Genomic DNA, 23,294 nt, shown 5'->3' with positions numbered 1-23,294 from the left:
TTGTTATATGAAGAGGGGTACAGTCTGGAGGTAGGCCGATGAGACGAGACGAGGAGAGTCCATTACCAGCCTGCTGTGTGACCTTTCACAAGTCACTTTCCCTCCTGTTTCCTCATCCGTTACAAGAGTTTGCAGTCTGCGCCTTAAGCTTGTGAAGAGTAAATAAACTCAGGAACGAGAAGTTCCAAGAGGGCAGGCCATGCTCTACCAGGTGCTAAGTAAGACTTGGCTTTGTTCACCTGTCTCTGTTTGCCCTCTGTTATAGGGACCAGGACCCAGAATTCAGATTTACAATGATGTGCTTTAGACTTTGGGTTGGTGTTCTTGACAATTGATGGACTCCTATATACTAGGCACCTGGCACGTAGATCCCAATAGGTCTACATGGACTGTAGTGGGAACCTAACTTAGCATTTCTGAAATTCTTTCCATCTTTCTTTGGGTTGAAGGATTTGTATTTTACAAACAGCCATGATAAAATAAATACATTTGAGGAATGTGATCCTTTTGTGAACAGGGAACTACCTGGATAAGACTAAACCTGTTCGGTCTTCTGTGCTAAACATGGAAAGTTAAGGGAGAGGGTGTGGGTACCAGGTTTGTATCGCATGGCCTGGAGGCAGGATTTCGACTCAGCAAAGGGGCTGGATTGGGGATTAGAACTCAAAGGACTCATCCAGCCTCCATATTTGTGATCCAAGATAATGTTCTCTTGAGATAGTGTTCTCATTATGTTGTCCAGGCTGGCTTTGACTAACTATATATGTCCTAGGTATTTTTCTGTGATTATTTCCACTCCTGTCCATGATAAGCCACACACTGAAAATACTCCTCTGTCTTTTGTCAGGCTGTTGTCGGAAGGTGCAGATGTCAACGCAAGGCACAAGCTTGGCTGGACAGCACTGATGGTGGCAGCCATCAGCCGAAATGACAGGTAAGAGTCTCCTTCCATCCAGGGCCGCCTGAGCCAGGTCTCTTCCAACTGTGCCCCTGGCTGCTTGCTGCCCACCGTTGCTGCCCCTGCCGTCTCCTTCAGAGGCAGGAAAGCTGAGGCAGGAAGTCCAAAATGCTGCATAGTGGATGTGGAGAGCCACATGTGGTTTCAGATCACAGCAGTTACCATTCATGGGCTTGTGACCTTAGGCAAGTCACTGGTGTTATCAGAGCAGCCACATGTTCAAGAGCAGATTCTAAATGGTTACGTGTGTGAGTTTTTACCCTATCGGAAGCCTTCAGTTACTGCCCTACGGAGGGCTCTGCGAGTGGGTTTTTCTTTGGAGGGTCTGGAGATTTCCATCCCTTCCTCCGTTGGTGGTTCTCCCTTCATTCAGGGTTATAGCTATCATGTAAAGATAAAAAAAATAGGGACTGGAGAGAGCTCAGTCACTAAAGTGCATGAGGACCTGAGTTTGGATCCCTAGCACCATGTGTAAGCCAAGTGCATCTGTAACCCAGCACTGGGAGGATTGCAGGGACAGAGACAAGTGAACCCCAGGGACTCTTTGGCCAGCCACTCTGAGTCAGTGAGTTCCAGGTTTGATGAGATGAGGACCCTGCCTCAAAAAGTCAGATGGATTAGGCTGGGCATGGTGGCACAGGTCTTTAATCCTACCACAGAGAGGCAGAGGCTGGTAGATCTCTGAATTTGAGGCTAGCCTGGTCTACATAGCAATTCCAGGCCAGCCAGGGCTACATAATGAACCCCTGTCTCAGAACTTTAATAAACAAATAAGTCAATGGACCTAACATTTGCCTTTAGCCTACACACACAGGCAAGTGCACAAGCACAGGCAAATGTACACACACACACACACACACATACACACACACACACACACACACACACACACACACACACTGGACACACCAGAGGAGTACAGGTAACTGTTTAACTTTGGTTTTGGTTTGGTTTTTCAAGACAGGGTTTCTCTGTGTAGCCCTGGTTGTTACAGAACTCACTCTGTAGACCAGGCTGGCCTCAAACTCGGAGATCTCCCTGCCTCTGCCTCTCGAGTGTTAGAACTAAAGGCGTGAGCCACCTCGTCTGGCCTTATTTGTATTTCATAACCACTCCACAAAATAGGCATTGTTTACAGTAGAGAAAACTGAAGCTCAGAGAGAAAAGGTGTTTTATCTAAAGTCATGTGTGCAGGCCAACCCAGCATGTACAGTGTGCATTCTATTCTGGGTATCAGTACTCCATCCAGCCCAGGCTGTTCTGGTTTCTGCCCCAGGGTCTCTAGAATTCTGGTGGGATGAAGTGTACAGTCATTCTAGCAGTAACTGTATGAAAGAAATTGTGCAACAAAAACAAAAAATGTTTTTAGACTTTTTATCCAGTGCTGGACAGTGAACCTAGGACTTCTGGCATGTGTGGCCAGCACTTTACCATCGAGACATGCCAGCTTTTAAAGGGATGCTTTCAGAGAAGTACTAGACCCTGTAGCAGAAGCTACTCAAATTGATAGAGGCACCCATTTTAATTCTCCCATCATGCACGTCTTTAAGGCTCTTATTGCCAGTTCTGGCCACTTTGGAAAAATCTGGAATGTGGAGAAAAGCCACAAAACTGGGAGTTTGAATTTTAGGATTTGGTCCACTTCAGCTCATCTGGAGATGCAGCTCTCCTTGAGATAGGCCTCTTTCTGCTCTTATCATGAACTTGGTCTCAATCACTCACTTGTCTTATTTCCATCTTCAGCTTCAAGCATTTATTCTTTTTTTTTTTAATTTTATTTTATTTTACAATACCATTCAGTTCTACATATCAGCCATGGGTTCCCCTATTCTCCCCCCTCCCACTCCCTCCCCTTCCCCCCAGCCCACCCCCCATTCCCACCTCCTCCAGGGCAAATCCTCCCCCGAGGACTGCGATCAACTTGGTAGACTCAGTCCAGGCAGGTCCAGTCCCTTCCTCCCAGACTGAGCCAAGTGTCCCTGCATAAGCTCCAGGTTTCAAACAGCCAACTCATGCAATGAGCACAGGACTTGGTCCCACTGCCTAGTTGCCTCCCAAACTGATCAAGCCAATCAACTGTCTCACCTATTCAGAGGGCCTGATCCAGCTGGGGGCCCTTCAGCCTTTGGTTCATAGTTCATGTGTTTCCATTCATTTGGCTATTTTTTTTCAATAATTGAGTAAAACTGAAATTTATTATAAGCCACAGTCGTCCTAGGGACCTCCATGCTATATATATAGCCTCCATGGTTCTATGGGTTGTGGTCTGATTGTTCTTTATTTTATATCTAGAATCCACTTATGAGTGAGTACATACCATGACTGTCTTTCTGGGTTTGGGTTACCTCACTCAGGATGATTTTTTCTAGTTCCATCCATTTGCCTGCAAATTTCATGCTTTCATTGTTTTTCTCTGCTGAGTAGTACTCCATTGTGTATATGTACCACATTTTTTTCATCCATTCTTCCGTTGATGGGCATCTAGGTTGTTTCCAGGTTCTGGCTATTACAAATAGTGCTGCTATGAACATAGCTGAGCATGTATCTTTATGGTATGAATCAGCATTCCTTGGGTATATGCCAAGAGTGGGATGGCTGGGTCTTGAGGTAGTTCGATTCCTAATTTTCTGAGAAACCGCCATACTGATTTCCACAGTGGTTGTACAAGTTTGCATTCCCACCAACAATGGAGGAGTGTTCCCTTTGCTCCACATCCTCTCCAACATTGACTGTCATTGTGTTTTTGATCGTAGCCATTCTGACAGGTGTAAGGTGGTATCTCAGAGTCGTTTTGATTTGCATTTCTCTGATGATTAAGGATGTTGAACATTTCTTTAAATGTCTTTCAGCCATTTGTAGTTTTGTGAATTCTGTTAGCTCTTTAGTTTTTGTCGAGACAGGTTCTCTGTGTAGCTTTGTGCCTTTTCTACTTGGTAGCCAGGTGGCTCGACTCACAGAGATCCATGCTCTGCCTGATGCTATTAGTTTAATTGGACTGTTCAGTATTTTGATGTCTAGTTTCTTGAGTTCTTTATATACTGTGGAGATCAGTCCTCTGTCAGATGTGGGGTTGGTGAAGATCTTTTCCCATTCTGTTGGCTTTTTGTCTTATTGACTGTGTCTTTTGCCCTGCAAAAGCTTCTCAGTTTCAAGAGGTCCCATTTATTAACTGTTGTGCTCAGGGTCTGTGCTGTTGGTGTTTTATTTAGGAAATGGTCTCCAGTGCCAATGTGTTCAAGAGTACTTCCTACTTTCTTTTCTATTAAGTTTAGTGTAACTGGATTTATGTTTAGGTCTTTGATCCACTTGGACTTGAATTTTGTACATGGTGACAGATATGGATCTATTTGTAATCTTTTACATATTGACATCCAGTTATGCCAGCACCATTTGTTGAAGATACTTTCTTTGTTCCATTGTATAGTTTTGGCTCCTTTGTCAAAAACCAGGTGTTCATATGTGCATGGATTAATGTCAGGGTCTTCAATTCGATTCCATTGGTCCATATGTCGGTTTTTATACCAGTACCAAGCTGTTTTTATTACTATAGCTCTATAGTATAGTTTGAGGTCAGGGATGGTGATACCTCCAAGGGTCGCTTTATTGTATAGGATTCTTTTAGCTATCCTGGGTCTTTTGTTTTTCCATATGAAGTTGAGTATTTTTCTTTCCAAGTCTGTGAAGAATTGTGTTGGAATTTTGATAAGCATTTATTCTTATGGTGGTATTTTATTTGTACTGAAATGTGATTTCCATTGTATGTTAATAAATAAAGTTGCCCGGGAGTCAGAGCTATTAGAGCGTGGCCGTGGTGGCACACGTCTTTAACCCCATAGATCTCTGTGTGTTCAGGGATACAGCCAGCATTGGAGACATACGCCTTTAAGACCTGGAGGTCTGTACAGACAGGCAGTGACGAGGCAGCCATGTGTTTGGGTTTATAACCTATGAGAAGGCAGAACAGAAAGACTGTATTAAAGACAAACACACAGGAAGTAGGTCTCTTTCGGAGAGGTAGGAGCACCGCAAGAGTAAGGGTGAGATTTTAGCTCTGAGCTCTGACCTCTTGGCTTTCTCTTTTACATTGGTTCTGTGTTTCTTATTTAATGAGACGGTTGGTTACATCTACAAAAGATAGTAGATAAGTGCTGGTGGTGTAGCTCAGTGGTAGAGTGCTTGCCTGGCATTCGATCTCCAGCACCACAAAACAAAAGCAAAAGGAAGAAACTATATGTACTTTGCTTCTGAGAGAATCCTGTTATGATTCTGCGTTTCTCCTGTGTTTCTCTCCATGAGAAATTATTTTTACAAACTTTCAGTAAATATGTGTTCTTGGGCTTCGCTATTCTTTGAAGAATCAAGCCTTGGGGAGTAGAACTGGAGAGATGGTTGAGTGGTTAAGAGCACTGGCTGCTCTTCCAGAGGATCCAGGTTCAATTCCCAGCACCCACATGGCAGCTCACAATTGTCTGTAACTCCAGTTCCAAGGTATGTGGCACCCTCATAGAAATAGATGCAGGCAAAACACCAATGTTCATAAAATAAAAATAAATACAATCTTTAAAAAAACCTTGGGGAGTTCATAATTTAATATGGAAAAGAATTGTAAGTAAAGGGAAGAGAAGGACATTCGATGATTTGGGTGCAGGATCTGCAGGGTGTGCGTGGTTGGCTGAAGGGATCTGTCTGGAAGCAGAGTAGATGGCTCACTGTTTCTTATAAGTCAGATAAAAAAGGTCTGCTACAGGCTACAAATGGGGAGTTGTTACTCTCTTGTGACCAAGTACACATGTTATCTCTTTATACCCGAGCACATGTTATCACACACGTTATTTCCCACCACTGATTCTACACCCACCTACCCATTGTCTTGCCTAGTTTGCAAGTTTTTCCATAGGTGGGAAGAGTCAGTGGTGGTGAAGCAGACAGAGTTTATTCTGTGTGTGGCATTTTCAGAGTTGAGACTAAATAGGAATTTGCACTCTTCTTAAGAACACTCTCAATTAGTGACCAGATAGCTAGAGGATGTGCTTTTGGGGACACTGCTCTCTGAATGTAATGAGGTGTTGGTTTAACTGATTGCTCTGTCCTTCTCCAGGGACATTAGCAAATCAGTGACACCTGTGGAGCAAAATGAGTGTTGGCTTTTACCTATTTGGCTTCTAAGACTATTACTAGTTGGTTTTGTTTTTTGTTTGTTTGTTTTATGTTTGTAAACATTTTCTGGTGCATAAATGTTTGTTATGCATTGGGCATAGCCCTGAGCTCTCCCTTTCTGTTGTTTTGTTTTTTAACTAATGCTGGAAATTGAACCTAGGGTCTTTTGAGATGGAGGTATGGGTTGAGATAGGGTCTCATGTAGCCCAGGCTGACTTTGAACTCCTGATCCTCCTGCCTTAGCTTCCTGAGTGTTGGGATTTAGGCATGTGCCACCATGCCCAGTCTAATTACTAGCATTTTGTTTTGTTAAATATGGATGGGTGAGAAGGTTATATACAAGTATGTGCATATGTGTGTACTTGCTAATATATACACTTACGGAGACTAGAAGTCAATGCTGAGGCAGGTGGTGTTGGCACTTTCAAGGCAGAAGACAGGTGGATCTCTGAGTTCGAGGTCAGCCTGGTCTACATAGTGAATTCCAGGACAGTCAGGGCTACACAGAGAAATCTTGTCTTGAAAACGGAAAAAGTCAGCATTGGGTATCTTTCTCTATCACTCCCCATTGTATTTTTTGAGATGTAGTCTCTCACTGAACTTGGTGATTTGACTGACTGACTGACTGGCTAACAAGCTCCTGGACCCACCTGCCTCTGCTTACCTCTGCACTGGAGTTATAGACATGGTGCCATACCCGGCTTTTACTCGGGTACCCAGACCCACACTCAGGCCTCATGCTTGCCCCCTGAGCCATCCAGCCACAACTGCTAGGTTTTTAAGCGTCTATTCTATGCCTTCCTCTTTCTTTCATTATCCAAGTGGAACAACTTTTTATTGAAAATAGCCCTTGTCTGGTTAGGTTTATTTATTAATATCACATAAGTTTGGGGGTCCTTACTTGGTGCTAGGTACTTGAAATAACATCAGTGATAAACAGATCTCTGTCATGTAGAATTCTTTGGATGAAAGTAGGGAAAGCAGAGAGGCACTTCCCCTTCGTTCGAGGCTGACAGCAGAGGACTTCTGCTTCCTTTCGATGTTTGCAGCCTGTGGACCCAAAGAGAGCCCAGTTCACCCTCAGGCATCAGCTTAACGTGTTAAGTCCATGGGCCTCGAGAACATAATCGCCTCAGACCTTTAAGGAGCTTAACTGCTCACCAGTTGGGATTTCTGAATGCATTTATTTTATTTAGTTGTGAATAGGAAATGCAATGTCATCACTGTAAACTTTGTAAGTACGCACAGAAGCTTAATTTAAGATTTACTCCTTTATTTTATTTATAAAAAGGTTTTGAAGTGACTTAATTAAATACAAATATATATCAAAGATTTAAAACTGGATCAAGATCAAAATAATATTTTTAAAAGGAAAGATAATTGTATCAGGATATTGAGCCAGAGGTTTTCTTTTCTAAAAATAGGTTGTTTGTGTAAAAATAATATTGAGAAGAACATGGCAGTCTCCTGAATTCTTTCTATCTAAAGATTAGTTCTTGAGTCATACTTAATGTAAGTGGAAGTTTGCTGTATTGACTGTAAATTAGGTAACTAATGAAGCCAAATATCAATTCAGAGTTTTGGTTCTGGAGACACTTTGTTCTGAAGTTCTTTTAATATTATTTCATACATCCAGCAAACTTTAAACCATCATGTGTGAGATGCTGATGTGCTGAGCCACCTGAGTTGAGAGTGTAAGCAATCACAAACTTTGTTCTAAAAGCATTACTTGAGGGAGCGGGAAAGTGGTTTGGCCAGTAAAGTCTGGCTGCATAAATAAGAAGACCCACATTAAAAGCTGGTCAGGACAGTGTACCCACCTGCGTGTAATCCCAGGCCTGGTAAGGTAAAAACGGGCAAGTCCCTGGGGCTTGCTGGCCTGCCCTAGTGAGCTCCAAGGCCAACGAATAATCTTGTTTCAAAAATAAGGTAGAGAGAATTGAAGACATTCAACATCAGCCCCTAGCTTCCACACATATGTGTCCATGTATACATAGCACATCACACACAATTACACACACACACACACACACACACACACACACACACACACACACACGTTTGACTTCTGATAAGGACTTGAGTAATATAATGGCCATTGTCCTAAATAGCCAAAGACTTACTAACACTCTACCAGGACCATCACTTAGTCAGCCCTAGGAACAGCTTGGGTAGAATAGTAACAGTAACAGTCACTGGCTTCCAAGCCCTTGATGAGCCTCCTGCCACAAGGCACTTGTTTAGCCTGAGTCCGGGTGCCCCATTCTGTGTTGCACTCTGACCCAGCCAAACTAAAGGCCAAGCCACACGGTCCTGGGATGATCACTTCCACTTAGAATAGCCTTCACCAGCTAGTGCAAATATATGGAACTTTCAGTGAAATTCAATTAGTCTTCCTTTAAGAAGGAAAAGAAATCCAATTTTACCAAACATGGACAGACGGTGGACAGCACTTTGATGTTACAACCTCTCAGTGGTGCTTTACTTAGTCACAAGTTCATAAGCAAGAAGGCTTAATTACTTGGGAAAACACAGAATTAAAGCGAGACACAATGTCTGAGTATCTGCTGTCGAGCGACTTGATTCGAACCTGTGCACCCAGTTCGTGTGTGGTGGAAACTTTGATGTGTGGGGTGACAAGCTGAAAGTCATGACCTGCTTGGAGAAGCTCCTTCAGATGGCAGTTGCAGGAAATGTAGGCGGAGAGGCAGGGTCTGCCAGGCCTGTTTGCTCAGCTTTGATGTCCAAGCAGCCACAGGCTCCACTGTTTGCTCTTTCACTGGAGGATGGATTGGGAGCCTCCCACCTTTCCCAGTGGACAATTGCCACCAATGAAGTGTGACGACTGTTGACCATTCCAGAAGCCTGGCGAACCAGAACAGGGCTTTGGGAATTGCAGAGCTGGGGGTGGAGGTGGGGGTGGGAGGCTGTTTGTAAGACAGTCATTTCTCCAGATGTAGCTTTCCGTAAAGTCCTGGGGTGCTTGGAGCATGCAGTGGAGATAAAAATAGTCTTCTATTTAGCAGACACCAAGTACAGCTTGAGCTAAGGTCCAATACACCAAGAATATTTGCAAATTGAAAGTTTAAGTCTTTTTTGTTTCCTTCATCAGAGTATATGTGCAGAGAGAAATGGTATGGTAAAAAAAAATGGCATGGTTTAGATCATTTTAATTTCTAATTCCTCAAAAAACAAGCTGTGAAAACATGTCTGATTAAGGAATAGTAGTAGACTATATAAAGAACTTTTACAAATCAATTAAAAGACAAGCAATTAAATTTTTTTAAATGAGCAAAGGACTTGAGATATTTCACTTAAATAAGGGATAGATGGAAAATGTGCGTATGAAAAGATACAACGTTAGTCATTAGGGAAATAGAAATTAAAATTATAATGTTATGCTAATAGTACTAAATCCTGGCAAAGTTGCAGAAAGAATTGCCATGAATTGCTTATAGGGCATATAATGATACAGCCACATCGGAAAATACTTGCACAGTTCCTTACAAAAGGAAAGCAAACATGTGCCACATAGCACAGAAATATTAGCTCCTAGAGAAATAAGGTATTTGTCCTAGAGATAAATGACTTGTATGCAGATATCTGTAGCTGCTTAATCGTAGAACAACCAAAGCCTGGAAGTCACTCAAGTGTCCATCAAGTACCAAACGGACAAATTGTGGTACATACATGCAATCGAACAATCCTCCATAGTTTAGGGGTCGGGGGCAAGGGAAGCTGGAGAGATGGGTTAGTGTTTAAGAACACATACTGCTCTTACAGAGGACCTGAGTTCATTCAGTTACCAGCATCCACATCAGGCAGCTCACAAACACCTATAACACCAGCTCCAGCTCGAATACCCTCTTATGGACTCCACATGCATCTGCACGTACCCACCCTACTCCACCTCCACCACGTTACATAACCCAAAATAAGTCTTTTTTGGTTTAGGGTCTCATTATGTAGCCTCAGCTGGCTTCAAACAGGATGATTTCTCTGCTTCCTTTAAAGGTGTGTACTATCATGCCCCTGGCAATAAATCTAATTTTTTTTTAAGAGAACAAGGGGGTTAGGGAGATGGTTCTGTCAGTAAGAGCATTTGCTTGTGCAAGTAATGAGGACCCAAATTCTAATCCCAAGTACCCACATTTAAAAAAAAAAAAAAAAAAAAAAAAAAAGCTAGGCATGCATGCATATCCATATAACCCCAGTATGGAAGGGTTGGAGACAGGCAGATTCCTGGAGCTCACTAGCCAACCAGCCTAACTGAGATGCCACCTTCAGGTACCATGAGAGACGCTGTCACAAGGACAAGTCCTCTGGTTTCTGCATGCACAGCCACAAGTTTGTCCACCTGCACACAGAGGGGGAGAACAGGAACTACTCAAGATACAGAATCAAAAAAGGCTTCTTCAAAAGCCTTATGCTACAGTAAAGTCAACCAAAATCCACCTGTTGTAAAATTCCATTTATACCATATTCTGGAAAAGGTAGTTAGTGTTCTAGGGACAGAAATCAGATGAATAATTGGGTTTGGAAGTGCAAAGGGTATAAAGGACCTTTTAGGATGGTAGAAATATTCAATATTCTATATCTTTTGGTTGGTTGGTTGGTTGGTTTTTCGAGACAGTTTTTCTGTGTAGCCCTGGCTATCCTGGAACTCACTATGTAGACCAGGCTGGCTTTGAACTCAGAGATTCACCTGCCTCTGCCTCCCAAGTGCTAGGATTAAAGGTATGTGCCACCGCCGCCACCGCCACCGCCGCCGCTGCCGCCACCACCACCACCACCACCACTGGCTAATATTCTGTATCTTAATGATTGTGATGATTACATGTGGTTACCTACAAAATTATTAAAATGCATTAAGTCAAACATCTTGAAAAGTTATTCTTGGCTACAAAATGATGTTAAGACCAATCTGGTTACATCTACATTGACCCTGTCTCAAAAAAAAATATATACACACACACACACACACACACACACACACACACACACACACACATACACATACACACACATACATGCACACACACACATATATATAATCTTTTAAAAGGTGTATTTTAGAATGGTATTTCAAAAGCATAAAAGATACTTCAGTAAACATGACTTAGAAAAGCAATTTTAGGGGGCTGAAGAGATGGCTCAGAGGTTAAGAGCACTGACTGCCCTTCCAGAGGTCCTGAGTTCAATTCCTGGCAACCACATGGTGGCTCACAACCATCTGTAATGAGATCTGGTGCCCTCTTCTGGACTGCAGTCATACATACTGTATACATAATAAATAAATCTTTAAAAAATTAAAAAAAAAAAAAAAAGAAAGAAAGAAAAAGAAAAGCAATTTTAAAAGCTGTCATCCCAGAGCTGGATGTGGTAGTTCATGTCTGCAATCCCAACATTTCAAAGGCTGAGACAGGAGGATTCCCACAAGTTGGAATCCAGTCTGGGCTATATAATGAAGGAGTTTCAGACCAGCCTGGGCTAGAGTGAAACCCAGCCTTTAAAAAGCAAAATAGATAGCATAGGCACCCCTGTAATCCTAGCTCTCAGGAAGCAGAGGCAAGAGCGTGCAGTAAGCTCAAGACCAACTGGAGCTATATATTGAGGTCCTGTCTCAAAAAAACAAAACAACTAGTTAAACAGCTAGCTAGATAAAATAAATAAATAAATAAAAACTGTCACCTCTCTCGAATATTCATTATTAGCTGTGACTGATAGTATACTGAGAATTCGTGTTTGTGGTATTACAGTTAGTTACCGGGAGTGTTTTGATTCTTTCTATTGGTGGTATCCAGCAACAGAACACTACGTTCTCATGCTTAGTAGAGGATGGAGATCAGTGATTTCATGAAGCATTGCTACTGGGGAATAGTGAGAGTCCCCTTTGTCACAGCATGTGTTGGCTTTGCATATGCTCACAAGGTATGTGACTCTTCATTCCAGTGAGGAGAAAGTCAGAGCTAGTAGGTGTCCTTACCCCTAGGCTGCAGGTCAGTGAGACCCCTGAATAGTGAGGCTGTTACTAGGATCCTGAAAGAGATCCGTGGTGTAGACATTTAGATTTGAGGCTTCTGGAGCCTGCCTGTTTCTGCAAGCTCCTGCCTCAGAGAAGGTGCAAAACCGAGGGAGAGCATGGACCCCAGCAGAACTGTTTGAAATTCCCCATGAGAGCCTCCCTCCTCCTCCTGCTCTTGCCCACCCCACCCCCCAGTGCACTTCATCAGCATAGGAAGGGCTGGTTCCCGGCACTGCCTGCCCTGCTTGGCTGGCGTCCCTGAGGAACTGAGCTAATGAGTGGATAACACGCATTTGCCAAAGCCTTCCTGGATGTGGTACCTGGGCTTTGTTAATTTTCAGATGCTGCCATCCTTGGCTGACGACCATTTAATTCTCTTTCAGAGCAGTCATTTATTTTTAGCATTTGCTTATTTTCCCTCCACCTCACCCAGGGAAGGAGGACCATTAAGTCCTGTCTGTAAGAAACCAGCGGTCCATGACAGGGTGTTGTCCCATAGGGGAGGCTCTGTAGGCCTCTCTCTTATGCACCCAGAGGCTCCACAGGTGGTCTTGGTGCCAGCAAGCCAGTGCTGCCCTTGCTGGACTCAGGCAGCCTTCTTTGCCGCTGCCTGGGTCAGAGGGAGAGCAGGCAAGGCATCCCTGCCTGTATACTTTGGCAGGAAGAGGAGCTGGCAGGATCTAGGACCAGAGAGTGCTATGGGAAGATTCTCAGGGTTTCTGCTGCTGAGATGGAACACTGTGACCAAAGCAACTTAGGGAGGAAAGGGCTTATTTGGCTCACACTTCCACATCCCCGTTCATCATTGAAGGAAGTGAGGACGAGAACTCAAACAGGGCAGGAAACCTGGAGGCAGAAGCTGTTAATGAGGCCATGGGGGGTGCTGCTTACCCATCTGATTCCTCTGGCTTGCTTTCTCTCAGAACCTAGGCCCACCAGCCCAGGTTGATGACCCTCCCCCATCAATCACTAGTTAAGAAAATGCCCTACAGCCATATCTTATGGAGACATTTTCTTAATTAAGGGTCCCTTCTCTCAGATGAAATTAGTCAAGTTCACTAAAAAACTATTTGTGTCAAGTTGACATAAAACTCTCCAGCACAAAGACCTTAGTTATAAGCACTGGCAACCTTCCTTTCTGGCTGTGACTGCCTATCTAGCATAGGTATATGCAGTCTTACTCTCAGGATGTCTATGAACGCAGCCCAAGACATTCAAAGATGACAACATCGTATCTCCATGTCACAAGGTTGGGTATCTCTAGGTAGTATGTAAACAGTTGTGGGCTCTAGGGTCAAATGCCTGGGTTTAAATTTAAACTCTGTTCTTACTCACTAGGTGCTTGTCAAGTTATTTGACTTCTTTTGTGATTGTTTCCCCAGCTGTAAAATAGGATAAGTGTGTCTGCCTCAGAGCTGCGAGGTTTAAATGTAGGAACATACAGAAAGTGTTTAGAACAGTGTCTTCCATATGGTAATCTGTAGTAAAGTTAAGTGCCTGCATTATGATTACTGGCTTCCCCAGAAAGGTCTTCAGGTAAGTCTGCCTTAGATGTGGTGGCAATAGTACCTGCCTCATCGGTAACTTAGCTGACCAAGAGTCAGCAGGGTTCTGGAATTCTCTTTCCACCCCTTTTCCCTCTAAGAAGCTATAACAAGGGACCCCTGAGTAAAATTCCCTGATATGTAGTTGGCTTTTGTCCCAGGTGGCCCTCTGCCCAATGCAGGACAGTGCCTAGTATTTCCCAGCAAGGAAGGGTGGGCAAGGGTGCTGGCCAAGTGCCTGGAATGCCAGTGCCATGCCCCCAGAAAAGTACCCAGGGCTTGATGGTTCTCCACTGCTGCTGTGGCTGATTATCTCTGAGTAACAAAGAATCATTTCTAATCCCATTTGGAATCGTTGCTCATGATAATCCTGTTTTGTAGTAATGATATTCCAATTGCAGCATGCTCCTGTTTCTAGTTTGGCAGATGCATGCCTCGACCTCAGGCAACCCAAGACACTGCTCGATGGAAAGCTGTGCCAGCTCATTTGCCTAACGTGACAGTATCAGTCCTCCCCACCCCATTTCAGTTCTATATCCTATCCTGGAGTTGTGTGTTCAGTGCTCTTTCTTCTGGAGAGTGTCAGTTGGGGCAGGGAGGCACCCAGTACCATCTGGTTCAGCTGCTGAGGCAAGGCTGTTCATTTTGGGGCCTGTGATATGGCCCAGACCCATACCTCTTCTTGAAGAGGCATCTTCCAGTGCATCTGTGCCATAAGCTGCTGATCTGAATAGGGCTCTCAGGCTGGAGGGGCCAGGGTCTGAGTTAGATAAGGCCAGTGTGTCCGAGTTTCAGCAGTGTGACCTCTACATGAGTAAAATATGATGTGGGAAGTAATGTATTTACACTAATAAATGATGAATGACTTGGTTAGTTGTTTATATATGAATGGGCATAAGACTCCAGAGCCAGAGTCAAGTGATGAGCCATGGGGCTATGTTCTGTTCAGTAGCTACATCACTGATTTCATTGAGGCCAATCAAACTGGCAGATTAAATGATGTGCAAAGACATACTGATAGGCTAGGTGAAAGTACATTATCTCAATGGTTTATAACAATGGTTAAATTGGTGCTGGTAAAAATTAATAGGGCCAAGGGTATAGCTCAGGATTATAGTGTTTATATGTCAAGTATAAAGCCTTGGATTCAATCCTTAGCACTGCAGAAAGAATTCGTGTGTGTGTGTGTGTGTGGTGTGTGTGTGTGTGTGTAGATTAAAGGTCAACATTGAGTGTCTTCCTCTGTGGCTATAAACCTTGTTTTTGGAGACACAGTCTCTCACTGAACCTGAAGCTCACCACCTGGCTATACTGGCTGGCCAGTGAGCACTGGGGATCTATCCGCCTTTCTCTGCCTCCCCTCCAGAATTAGTAGTACAGGCACATGCTACTACACTGGACTGTTTTCTGTATGAGTGCTAAGGATGGAACTCAAGTCCTTATGCTTGCACAGTAGGCACTTTGCTGACTGACTGGGCCATCTCCCCAGCACAAGAATTCTTTCTTTTTTTTTTTTTAAGATTTATTTTTATGTGTGGTACTTTGTCTGCATATATACCTAGTGCCCACAGAGGCGAGAGGGTTTCAGATCCCCTGGAAATAGAGTTACAAGCTATGATTGTTTGAATGAGAATGGCCCCCATAAGCTCATATGTTTGAATAGTTGGTTCCTCATTGGTGGAACTATTTGAGAAGAATTAGGAGGTGTGGCCTTGTTGGAGGAGGTGTATCACTGGGGGCAGGCTTTGAGGTTTTAAAAGACTCAAGCCGGTCCCTTTGTGTCTCTGCCTTCTGCTTTTGGTTTTGAGATGTGAGCTCTCAGCTGTTCCTGCTGCCATGCTTTTACTCAGCTATCATGAACTCTAGCCTCTGAAACCATAAGCCCAATTAAACACTTCCTTTGATAATTTCCCTTGGTCATGGTGTTTTATCACAGCGATAGAAAAATAACTAATACACAGCTGGTTGTGGGCCACCATGTGGGTGCTGGGAACTGAACCCGGGTCCTCTGGAAGAAGAGCCAATACTCTTAACCACTGAGTTATTTCTCCAGCCCCCTAAGAATTCTTTTTAATTAAACAATTAATAGAGGGACTGGAGAAATGACTTAGGAGTCAAGATTGCCTGCAGTTTTACAAAGGACCTAAGTTCAGCTTTCAGCATCCATGCCAACAGTTCACAGCCACCTATAACTCCTGCTCGAGTAGCTGATGTCCTCTTCTGTACTCCACACAAATACACACACACAGATAGACACTGATACATATACATATAAATAAAATGAATCTTTAAAAAAGGAGGGGCCTAGAGAGATGGCTCAGCAGTTAAGAGCACTGGCTGCTCTTCAAGAGAACCCAGATTCGATTCCCAGCATACACATGGCAGCTCACAACTGTCTGTTACTCCAGTTCCAGAGGATCTGACACCTTCATGCCAATGCACATAAAATAAAGTTAAATAAATTTTTAAAAAAGAAAGAAGGAAAAATAAGAGGGGCAAATGTACAGGTCAATAGTTAAAAACAAAACTCCTGTGAAATCCAAGGTAATACTTAGGTAAGTACTAACTAAAAGCTCCATGTCCCAAGTGGCCATGTGCAGGACAGTGTCCAGTGCGCATAGTGTAGCATTTCCCATTTAGTCTTTTTTTTTTTTTTTTTTTTTACCCAGCCTTGTCATACTCGGATGGGTCATTTGCCGGAGAGTCTAGTTTAGACCTATACTGCAGGCCGAAGCCCCAACAACAAGGTTTGGTGACCATGTTATGAACCATAGCCTAGAGGTCATGGAGTCATCTTAGAACTAATCAAGGATTGTCCTAGGAAGGCTGCGCTGGTGATCTTCATTCCTTGGCTCTCATCTTACTATGCCATGCTTTTTTTGAGCCTTACACCTATATGTGTCACCCATCTTGGACCACCACCGATTTTGACCCTTGTCCATCTTGGACACATTCTCTTTGTCCCAGCTAGCTGCTGTGACCTGCTTTGCTTTAACTGCCTAACAGGGCTCAGTGACTGAGACAGTACAGCAACTAGGCAGGAGTGGGGTGGTGGTTAAAGGAGCATGCCTTTAATCCCAGCACTTGAGAGGCAGAGGTAGATTTCTGAATTCAAAGCCAGCCTGGTCTACAGAGATAGTACAACAACTTGACAGAGCCACTGAGGCTTAAGGAATGTGCCTGGGTTTAGACCCAGTCTGAACTGTATTTTTGCATCTTGGCCAAGGAATGAAGATCACCAGCACAGCCTAGGAATCCTTGATGAGTTCTAAGAGGACTCCATGACTTGTATACATTTGGCTCTTGCTGAGCCTCTGTCTACTCCTTTACAAAACAGTATGTCTTTCTTTGCAAGTTGCATAAAGATCCGAACTAGTGATTCTGCGAGGTACCTAGTACACTGGTGCTTATGATGGTTAGTTTCTGGTTTTGTAGTAACTCTACAGAAGCTTATTATTGTCCTATGAGAAACTGGAACACATTTTCCACAGGTACCTTACTTGCTACCTTTCTTCAATTATTTGTAAAGAAGCTAACTTTACAAAGAAAACTCTCTCCCTGTCCTTCGCCTTCCCAGTTCATGCACGGTGCCATAGGGCCTCTAGAGTTAGCACACATCAGTGCCTGTGGTCAGGTTACCCAGCCTGGTGAAGACAGTAGACCAGGCTACTGAACACCCTACCCACACACACACACACACCTCTTGACTTTCCAGCCCAGCTCCCAAATTGACTTCTTGACTTTCTCATTGAGATGTGGGCTGGGTTGCGAAGAGTTACTCTGTCCTTTCCTGCCTATGACACTTACCACAGTGGCCCTGTATGTGCTTTAGATGTGGGGCGGGGAAGAGGAGGAGGATGTAGAGTGTCTCGTGAAGCTTGACATTGTGTGGGGATGACCTGGGTCTGGAATCACTGTCCCTTGCTCCATCAACTCCAGCTGCTCAGCAGCCTTCTTGCACACACCTGGGCCAGCCCCAGCCCTAGCTCCCACCATAGGCTTCTCTTCTCTCCCCTAAACAATGTGAGGACCCCAAGCCACTGCAGCCACTGAAACCAGAAAGCAAGTCTTAACACTGATGACTGTAAGTGCCGCGCGTGCCCCCCCCCCCCCCCCCGCACTGGGGCCTGAAAGCAACAGCTCACTGAGGTCAGAATGAGCCAACTTCTGACAAGCACTCCCACCTCTAATCTAATTACTGCCAGATCAACCAATTAATTAGCTGTGGCTCCAAAGGGAATTCCCTGAGTCCCAGGAACTGCCACTTGGGGACCACTCTCCCAAGCAAGTCCTCAGTTTTGTCTAGGAATTGTCTGCAAGCTGGGAAGGGCCTGGTGCGTAGAAAGAAAGATGCAGGTTTTCACAGCTAACTACCTGCAGCCTGCTTCAGACCCTCGGAAGGTTAGGTAGAAGAGTCAGTTTTCTTCCAGATTTCTTTTCCATTCCCCATCAAATAAAATGATTATATTCCTTTCTCATTCATGTATTTATGTACTCATTCAGAAAACAGAATCTGTGAAGTGCCTAGTATACTGGTTAGTGTGATACAGTGGTTACAGATTTCAAAGTAAATATACAGAAGATCTAAGTGCCTGCATTGGGTACAGGGCTGAGAAATAAGTTTGGAGACATGGCTCTTGTTTTTGTACTCTGGTGGGAAGGTAAATGAAAGTTAGTAGGCAACTGTCAACCATGAAGGCCACCTGGGTGCTGTGCAAAGAGGAAGGATGAAACCCCAAGTTGGGGGCCAGAGGGCATCACTGAGTTCATGATGTGCCAGTTGCTACCTCAAAGGTGAAAGAGCACTAGCCAGTTGAAGCAGGGAATAGTAATGTGATATCTTTGGCCTTTGATATACTTCAGGGAGTCTACTGTTTATATTGGGTCCCTAATTCTTCAGTCCAAAAGATCACTGATTTTTTTAGGACTTAGAAATTCTATAATTGAGGAAACTTCCTAGAAGGAATAACCTTTGCAAGAAAGGACCAAGCTCAATGTATAAATAGAAGTGGATACTCAGTCCCCCTTAAAACGTCATACATCCATGTTGCCGTGTGTGCATCAGCCTGACTGCATCTTATCCTAGCATGTGGCTTCCAGAACAGAATGGCTGCACTGGTCTATCTACCCTGACAGTGCATGAAGAATCTCAGACTCCCGTGTTCTCACTGACACTTAGTATTTCTCACCTTTCTAACTTTTGTCAGTATGTTGAGTTTCAAGAAGGAGCTCGTTGTTGTTTTAGTTTGTGTTTCTCTAATAGCAGATGAACTATTCTATGCTTCCTCATCTGTTCTCTGGTGTCCTCTTCTGGAAAGTGACTTCATATCCTTGCTGTGGTTTCCGTCTCTTCCCCAATCATAACTTGTCTGTTCAGATTTACTACAGACTGACAGCTGAGAGTCGGTCTGAGGAAGTGAGGACTCTGTAGCACACCTCTCATGCTGTAGACACTCTGCTTCTTCATCAGTAAGGATGATCTCTAGCTGTGAGATAGGCAGATCTTTCTGTAGACCACCAGAGGCCAGATCCTGAGCTGCCTGAGAGAACTGCTGTTAACTCAAGGCCAGTAAGAACCAGTTGAGTAGTTCCTTTGAATAGAGATGAAAGATTAGAGAAAACTCAGTTGAAATGAATGGTGTCCTCTGCCTCCTTTAGTCAAGCAATTAAGACCCTGTGTAGGCCATATCCTGTTTGATAGTAGCTACTTAAATTTAAGGCCGTGGAAGCTGAGCCTAGGCCTGCAACCTGGCAGTCAGCATACCAATACCAGAACAGAGGAGAGAGAGATCCTACCTGCCACTAGGATGTCATTTTTTGTCCTTACTGTTCTACTAGCTGACCCACCATCTTCCTGTGCTCACCTCTCCTCCCACTCACGCTTTGGACCAGGGAGTTTCTTTCCCCTGTAGCAGAAAAGAAGTAGAAATCACTTCCTTCCCAGTATCCCTTCGTTTCTGTGAACTTCTTGGCAATCCCTGTGTCTGGCTTACAGCTAAGCTTGTCCTCAGCAGCCTTGCGGTTGCTTTCTCTAGCCAGGCTCACCCCCTAGCCTGTGTTGCTGGACCCACAGTGCAATGGGGATCTTTGGTCATCCGAGCTAGAGGTGAACGGTTTTGTAACCTAGGTTGGACTGGCTTCCACAAAAGTGCTAATCAAAGATTAGTGCTCCGTGCTGGTGCTCTGTAAGATATGACCATTGCTGGAAAGAAAACTCACAGCCATCTGACAAGGTGTTTGGAGCCATGGTTGGCAGGAGCAGCAGTCGATTCCTTAAGGCCTGTCTTCCCTCGGTGGGGCTGCTGCCTTTTGAGTTTTATCAGACAGGAAGGGAATCTTCTCGAGGTTGCAGATGAGTCACTATCTTGGATTGCTTATCCTCTTCAGTCTCCAAGTTTTCGAAGTGAATTGCCCATTTCTTTGATTGAGTTAGCAGCCCCAGGGCTGATTCCCAGCCACTTTCCTCTCCCCATCCTGCCAGACCACTGTCTGCCCTTCAGGGCCAAGGGCAGCATACACGGTTGCTTGGACACGTCCTGCAGCCTGCAAATTGGACAGATGAAATCAATACTCATGAACCTGGAGAAGCCCAGGTAGCACAGTTAGTGACACTAGCTGCCTGAAGGGACAGCCTGCCACAAGAGGGGGTGTGATTGAATAGTGATTGGACACAGCAGCTGAGGATTAACCAAATTATGTCCCTTTGAATTTAGATTGACAAACCCTTCTCATTTGGACCTGAAAACATGTCAACTTGTGCAGGCTGTAGAAGAACTGACTACTTAGTGTAGGGCTGTGCCGGCATACATCCTGGGAGGGGTCAGTTCAGGCCCAGATTCAACTTATTCTATGATTGTGTCAGCCATGACACAGATCCTGTCTGTGAAGCTTTTTCCATATACTGTAGGTACTATAGAGTTTCCTTCCCTCATAGTCTGCTAGGAAGCATTGCTGTCTCTGTTATTCTGGTAAGAAGGAGGAGGCTGTAGGTCGAATGCCTTGTCCAAGAAACCATCTGTAAATGACAGAACTGTGCTTGGACTCCAGGTCCCCATGCATGTTAGAAAGCGCCATACTGTCTACTCAGCTTAAGTGCTTTAACTCATACTTCCCTGAACTTCACTGGTTTTCTCTGGGGCCAACAAGTTAGCTCAGAAGCCCAATGACTTGTGTTCCATCCTTGGGTCCTTCAAGGTAGAGAACTATGTAGCTAGTCAAAGGCTAGCCGAGGCTTCAAAAGACCTTGGCTCAGCCCTGTTAGTTGAGATGTGCGTGAGCCAGCCCCAAAGTTGTGAGCATGGGAGAGATGAGAGAGATGTTCCCATTTCTCAACTGTCTTGTCTGAGACAGGTGGGAGAGCTGGTCCTGTGGTCATAAGAGTGAGATAGCCATCCCTGACCCCCACCAGCTGCAGCACTCAGGAGAGCAGGCCCTGCACCTTTCCAGGGCACCACAATTGAGTGCAGGTGTGGATGAGCCAGGCCTGAAATTGTGACCATAGGAGAACTGTCCCCATTATCCATATGTCTTGTGGCAGCATGGGGGGGGGGGTACCACTCCAGTCAACACCTTGGGCAGGTGAGAGAACTGCCCCTGTGGTCATAAGAGCAGGAGAGCCAAGCCTATTAGCACAGGTGTGAGTGAACCAGCCCTGAAGTTATAAACATGGGAGAGCTGTCCTCGGGCCCAGACCCAGGTTTATAACTTGACCTACCCCATCTATGACCTGCTGGAGCATGTGAAGGAACCTGACCCAAAGACCTAAAGCTGCAGAATCTCCACACCATAGGGCAACAACAGGATACCCAGGAAGAGTCCTAATGAGGACCCAGCATTGAGAGTGTAGTAGAAACCAGAGGCCTCAAACCAGACCAATAACTCTTTGCAATGAACACTTGCAAGTAAAGATACATGGACAAAGGGTTTATGGCATGACTTACTGTGTCACACTACAGCTTCCATGAGATTTTTAAGTTCTTTCCTTTTTTAATTTTTTTTCCTTTTTTTTCTCTTAAATTTTGTTTTATTAGGGCATGCAGGGGCAGAGGACGGGTATGAAGGGACGGGGAAATGAATGGGCCTCAAGATACATGAAGACCTTGGTTTAAAAATAAAAATTACCCTTTTTTTTGGGAAAAGTATCTCACACTTACAGGCTAGCCTCAATTTTCTTGAAATCCACCTGCCTCAGCCTCCCTGCTGTTGAATTGAGTTTACTAGCATGAGCCATTGCTCCTGGCATTGTTTGTATCCCAGGCTAGCCTTGAATGCACTATGTGGCTGAGGATGACCTTGACCAGATCCTCCAAGTACTGGGATTAAATGTGGACTCATAGAATTGCATCTTGTTTGATGGGTTGTTATAAATCTTGTATAGACATATAAAAATTATAAACACAACTTACCTGATAATGCCTGCACTCACCAGTGTGTGTACCTTCACTCTAAGAAAAACTCTCTCCCAGTTCCTAACTTTGCCTCATCTCTACAGTCTTCCTCTAAAGAAAAATAGGTATGTAATTATAACCGGTTAGTTATAAGCCATTATTGTCATTACTCATGTAGACATGTCCAGATTGTCCCAGAATTTACTTAGCCAGATGTTGTGCCTGTTGAAGATAGCAACGTCCAAACCAGGTGATACATGGAAAAGCCAACAGCACTGTTGGCTGCAAATACTGAAAAATCAAAAGAAAAAAATGAAACTAAAGTCTGGCTTTTTAATAGTTTTGAAAATCCCAGGGATTTGTTTGACACAGCTGCCATTTATGCCTTTCAAAGTGTTAACAATTTTGAAGGTCAGTTCAGAAAAAGTAAAAAAATTACCTTTCACGAAGAGAAGACCTGGCAAAGGACACTAATAAAGAAATCATGAGCCGGGCAGTGGTGGCGCACGCCTTTAATCCCAGCACTGGGAGGGAGAGCCAGGTGGATCTCTGTGAGTTCGAGGCCAGCCTGGACTACAGTGTGAGTTCCAGGAAAGGCGTAAAGCTACACAGAGAAAACCTGTCTCAAAAAAGAAAAAAAAAAAGAAGAAGAATAAGAAATCATGAAACAGGGAACAGAGGACTATTACACCTAGTCTTTAGAAATTCAACTCAGCTAGGAATCAGAGAAATGAAACTTAGAGTAGCAGTCTGGCTCCATGTTCTGTCTAAAAAAGAAAGAGGCATGTCCGAGGGAGGAAAGGCACAGAGTTCCTGCGTGCCTCATACTTGGCTCATGAGAATAAAGATTAGCCCCATCTCTGATAGGCAGCTCAACAATACTATCAGAGTCCTTTGAAATACTTATGCTAGTGTTGGGTGCCATATGCTTGTAATATAAGCACTCAGGAACCTGAGGCAGGAGGATTGTCACAAGTTTAAGGATAGCCAAGGCTACATAGCAAGTCCTTGTCTCAGTGGGGAGAAGAAAGAGCTCCTTATGCTTTCTCCTAGAACTGTAACTTCTAATAATTTGTCTTCTTGTCATCAAAATATTAAAGACATTCTCTTTTACAATAAGAGATTGATTAAAAAGACAGAATAGCTGGCTGTGGTGCACGCTTTTAGTCCCAGCACTACAGAGGCAGAGACAGGAGGATCCTATGAGTTCGAGGCCAGCCTGG

General features: G+C 44.1%; 1 protein-coding gene across 2 annotated transcripts in view; it reads left to right on the top strand.

Annotated features, from left to right (window-relative positions):
* Clpb (caseinolytic mitochondrial matrix peptidase chaperone subunit B) overlaps positions 1–23,294 on the top strand; it is a 126,909-nt gene that overhangs the window by 22,621 nt on the left and 80,994 nt on the right. For both annotated transcript variants that reach the window (XM_028889025.2, XM_028889024.2), the window contains exon 3: positions 848–934. In XM_028889025.2, coding sequence (XP_028744858.1) covers positions 848–934 — 87 coding nt within the window. The remainder of the gene's footprint in view (positions 1–847; positions 935–23,294) is intronic.

This window comes from Peromyscus leucopus, chromosome 1, assembly GCF_004664715.2.
Source record: "Peromyscus leucopus breed LL Stock chromosome 1, UCI_PerLeu_2.1, whole genome shotgun sequence".
Lineage (NCBI taxonomy): Eukaryota > Metazoa > Chordata > Mammalia > Rodentia > Cricetidae > Peromyscus > Peromyscus leucopus.
The sequence above is the reverse complement of the archived record's forward strand: the minus strand, read 5'-3'. Positions and strand labels throughout refer to the sequence as shown.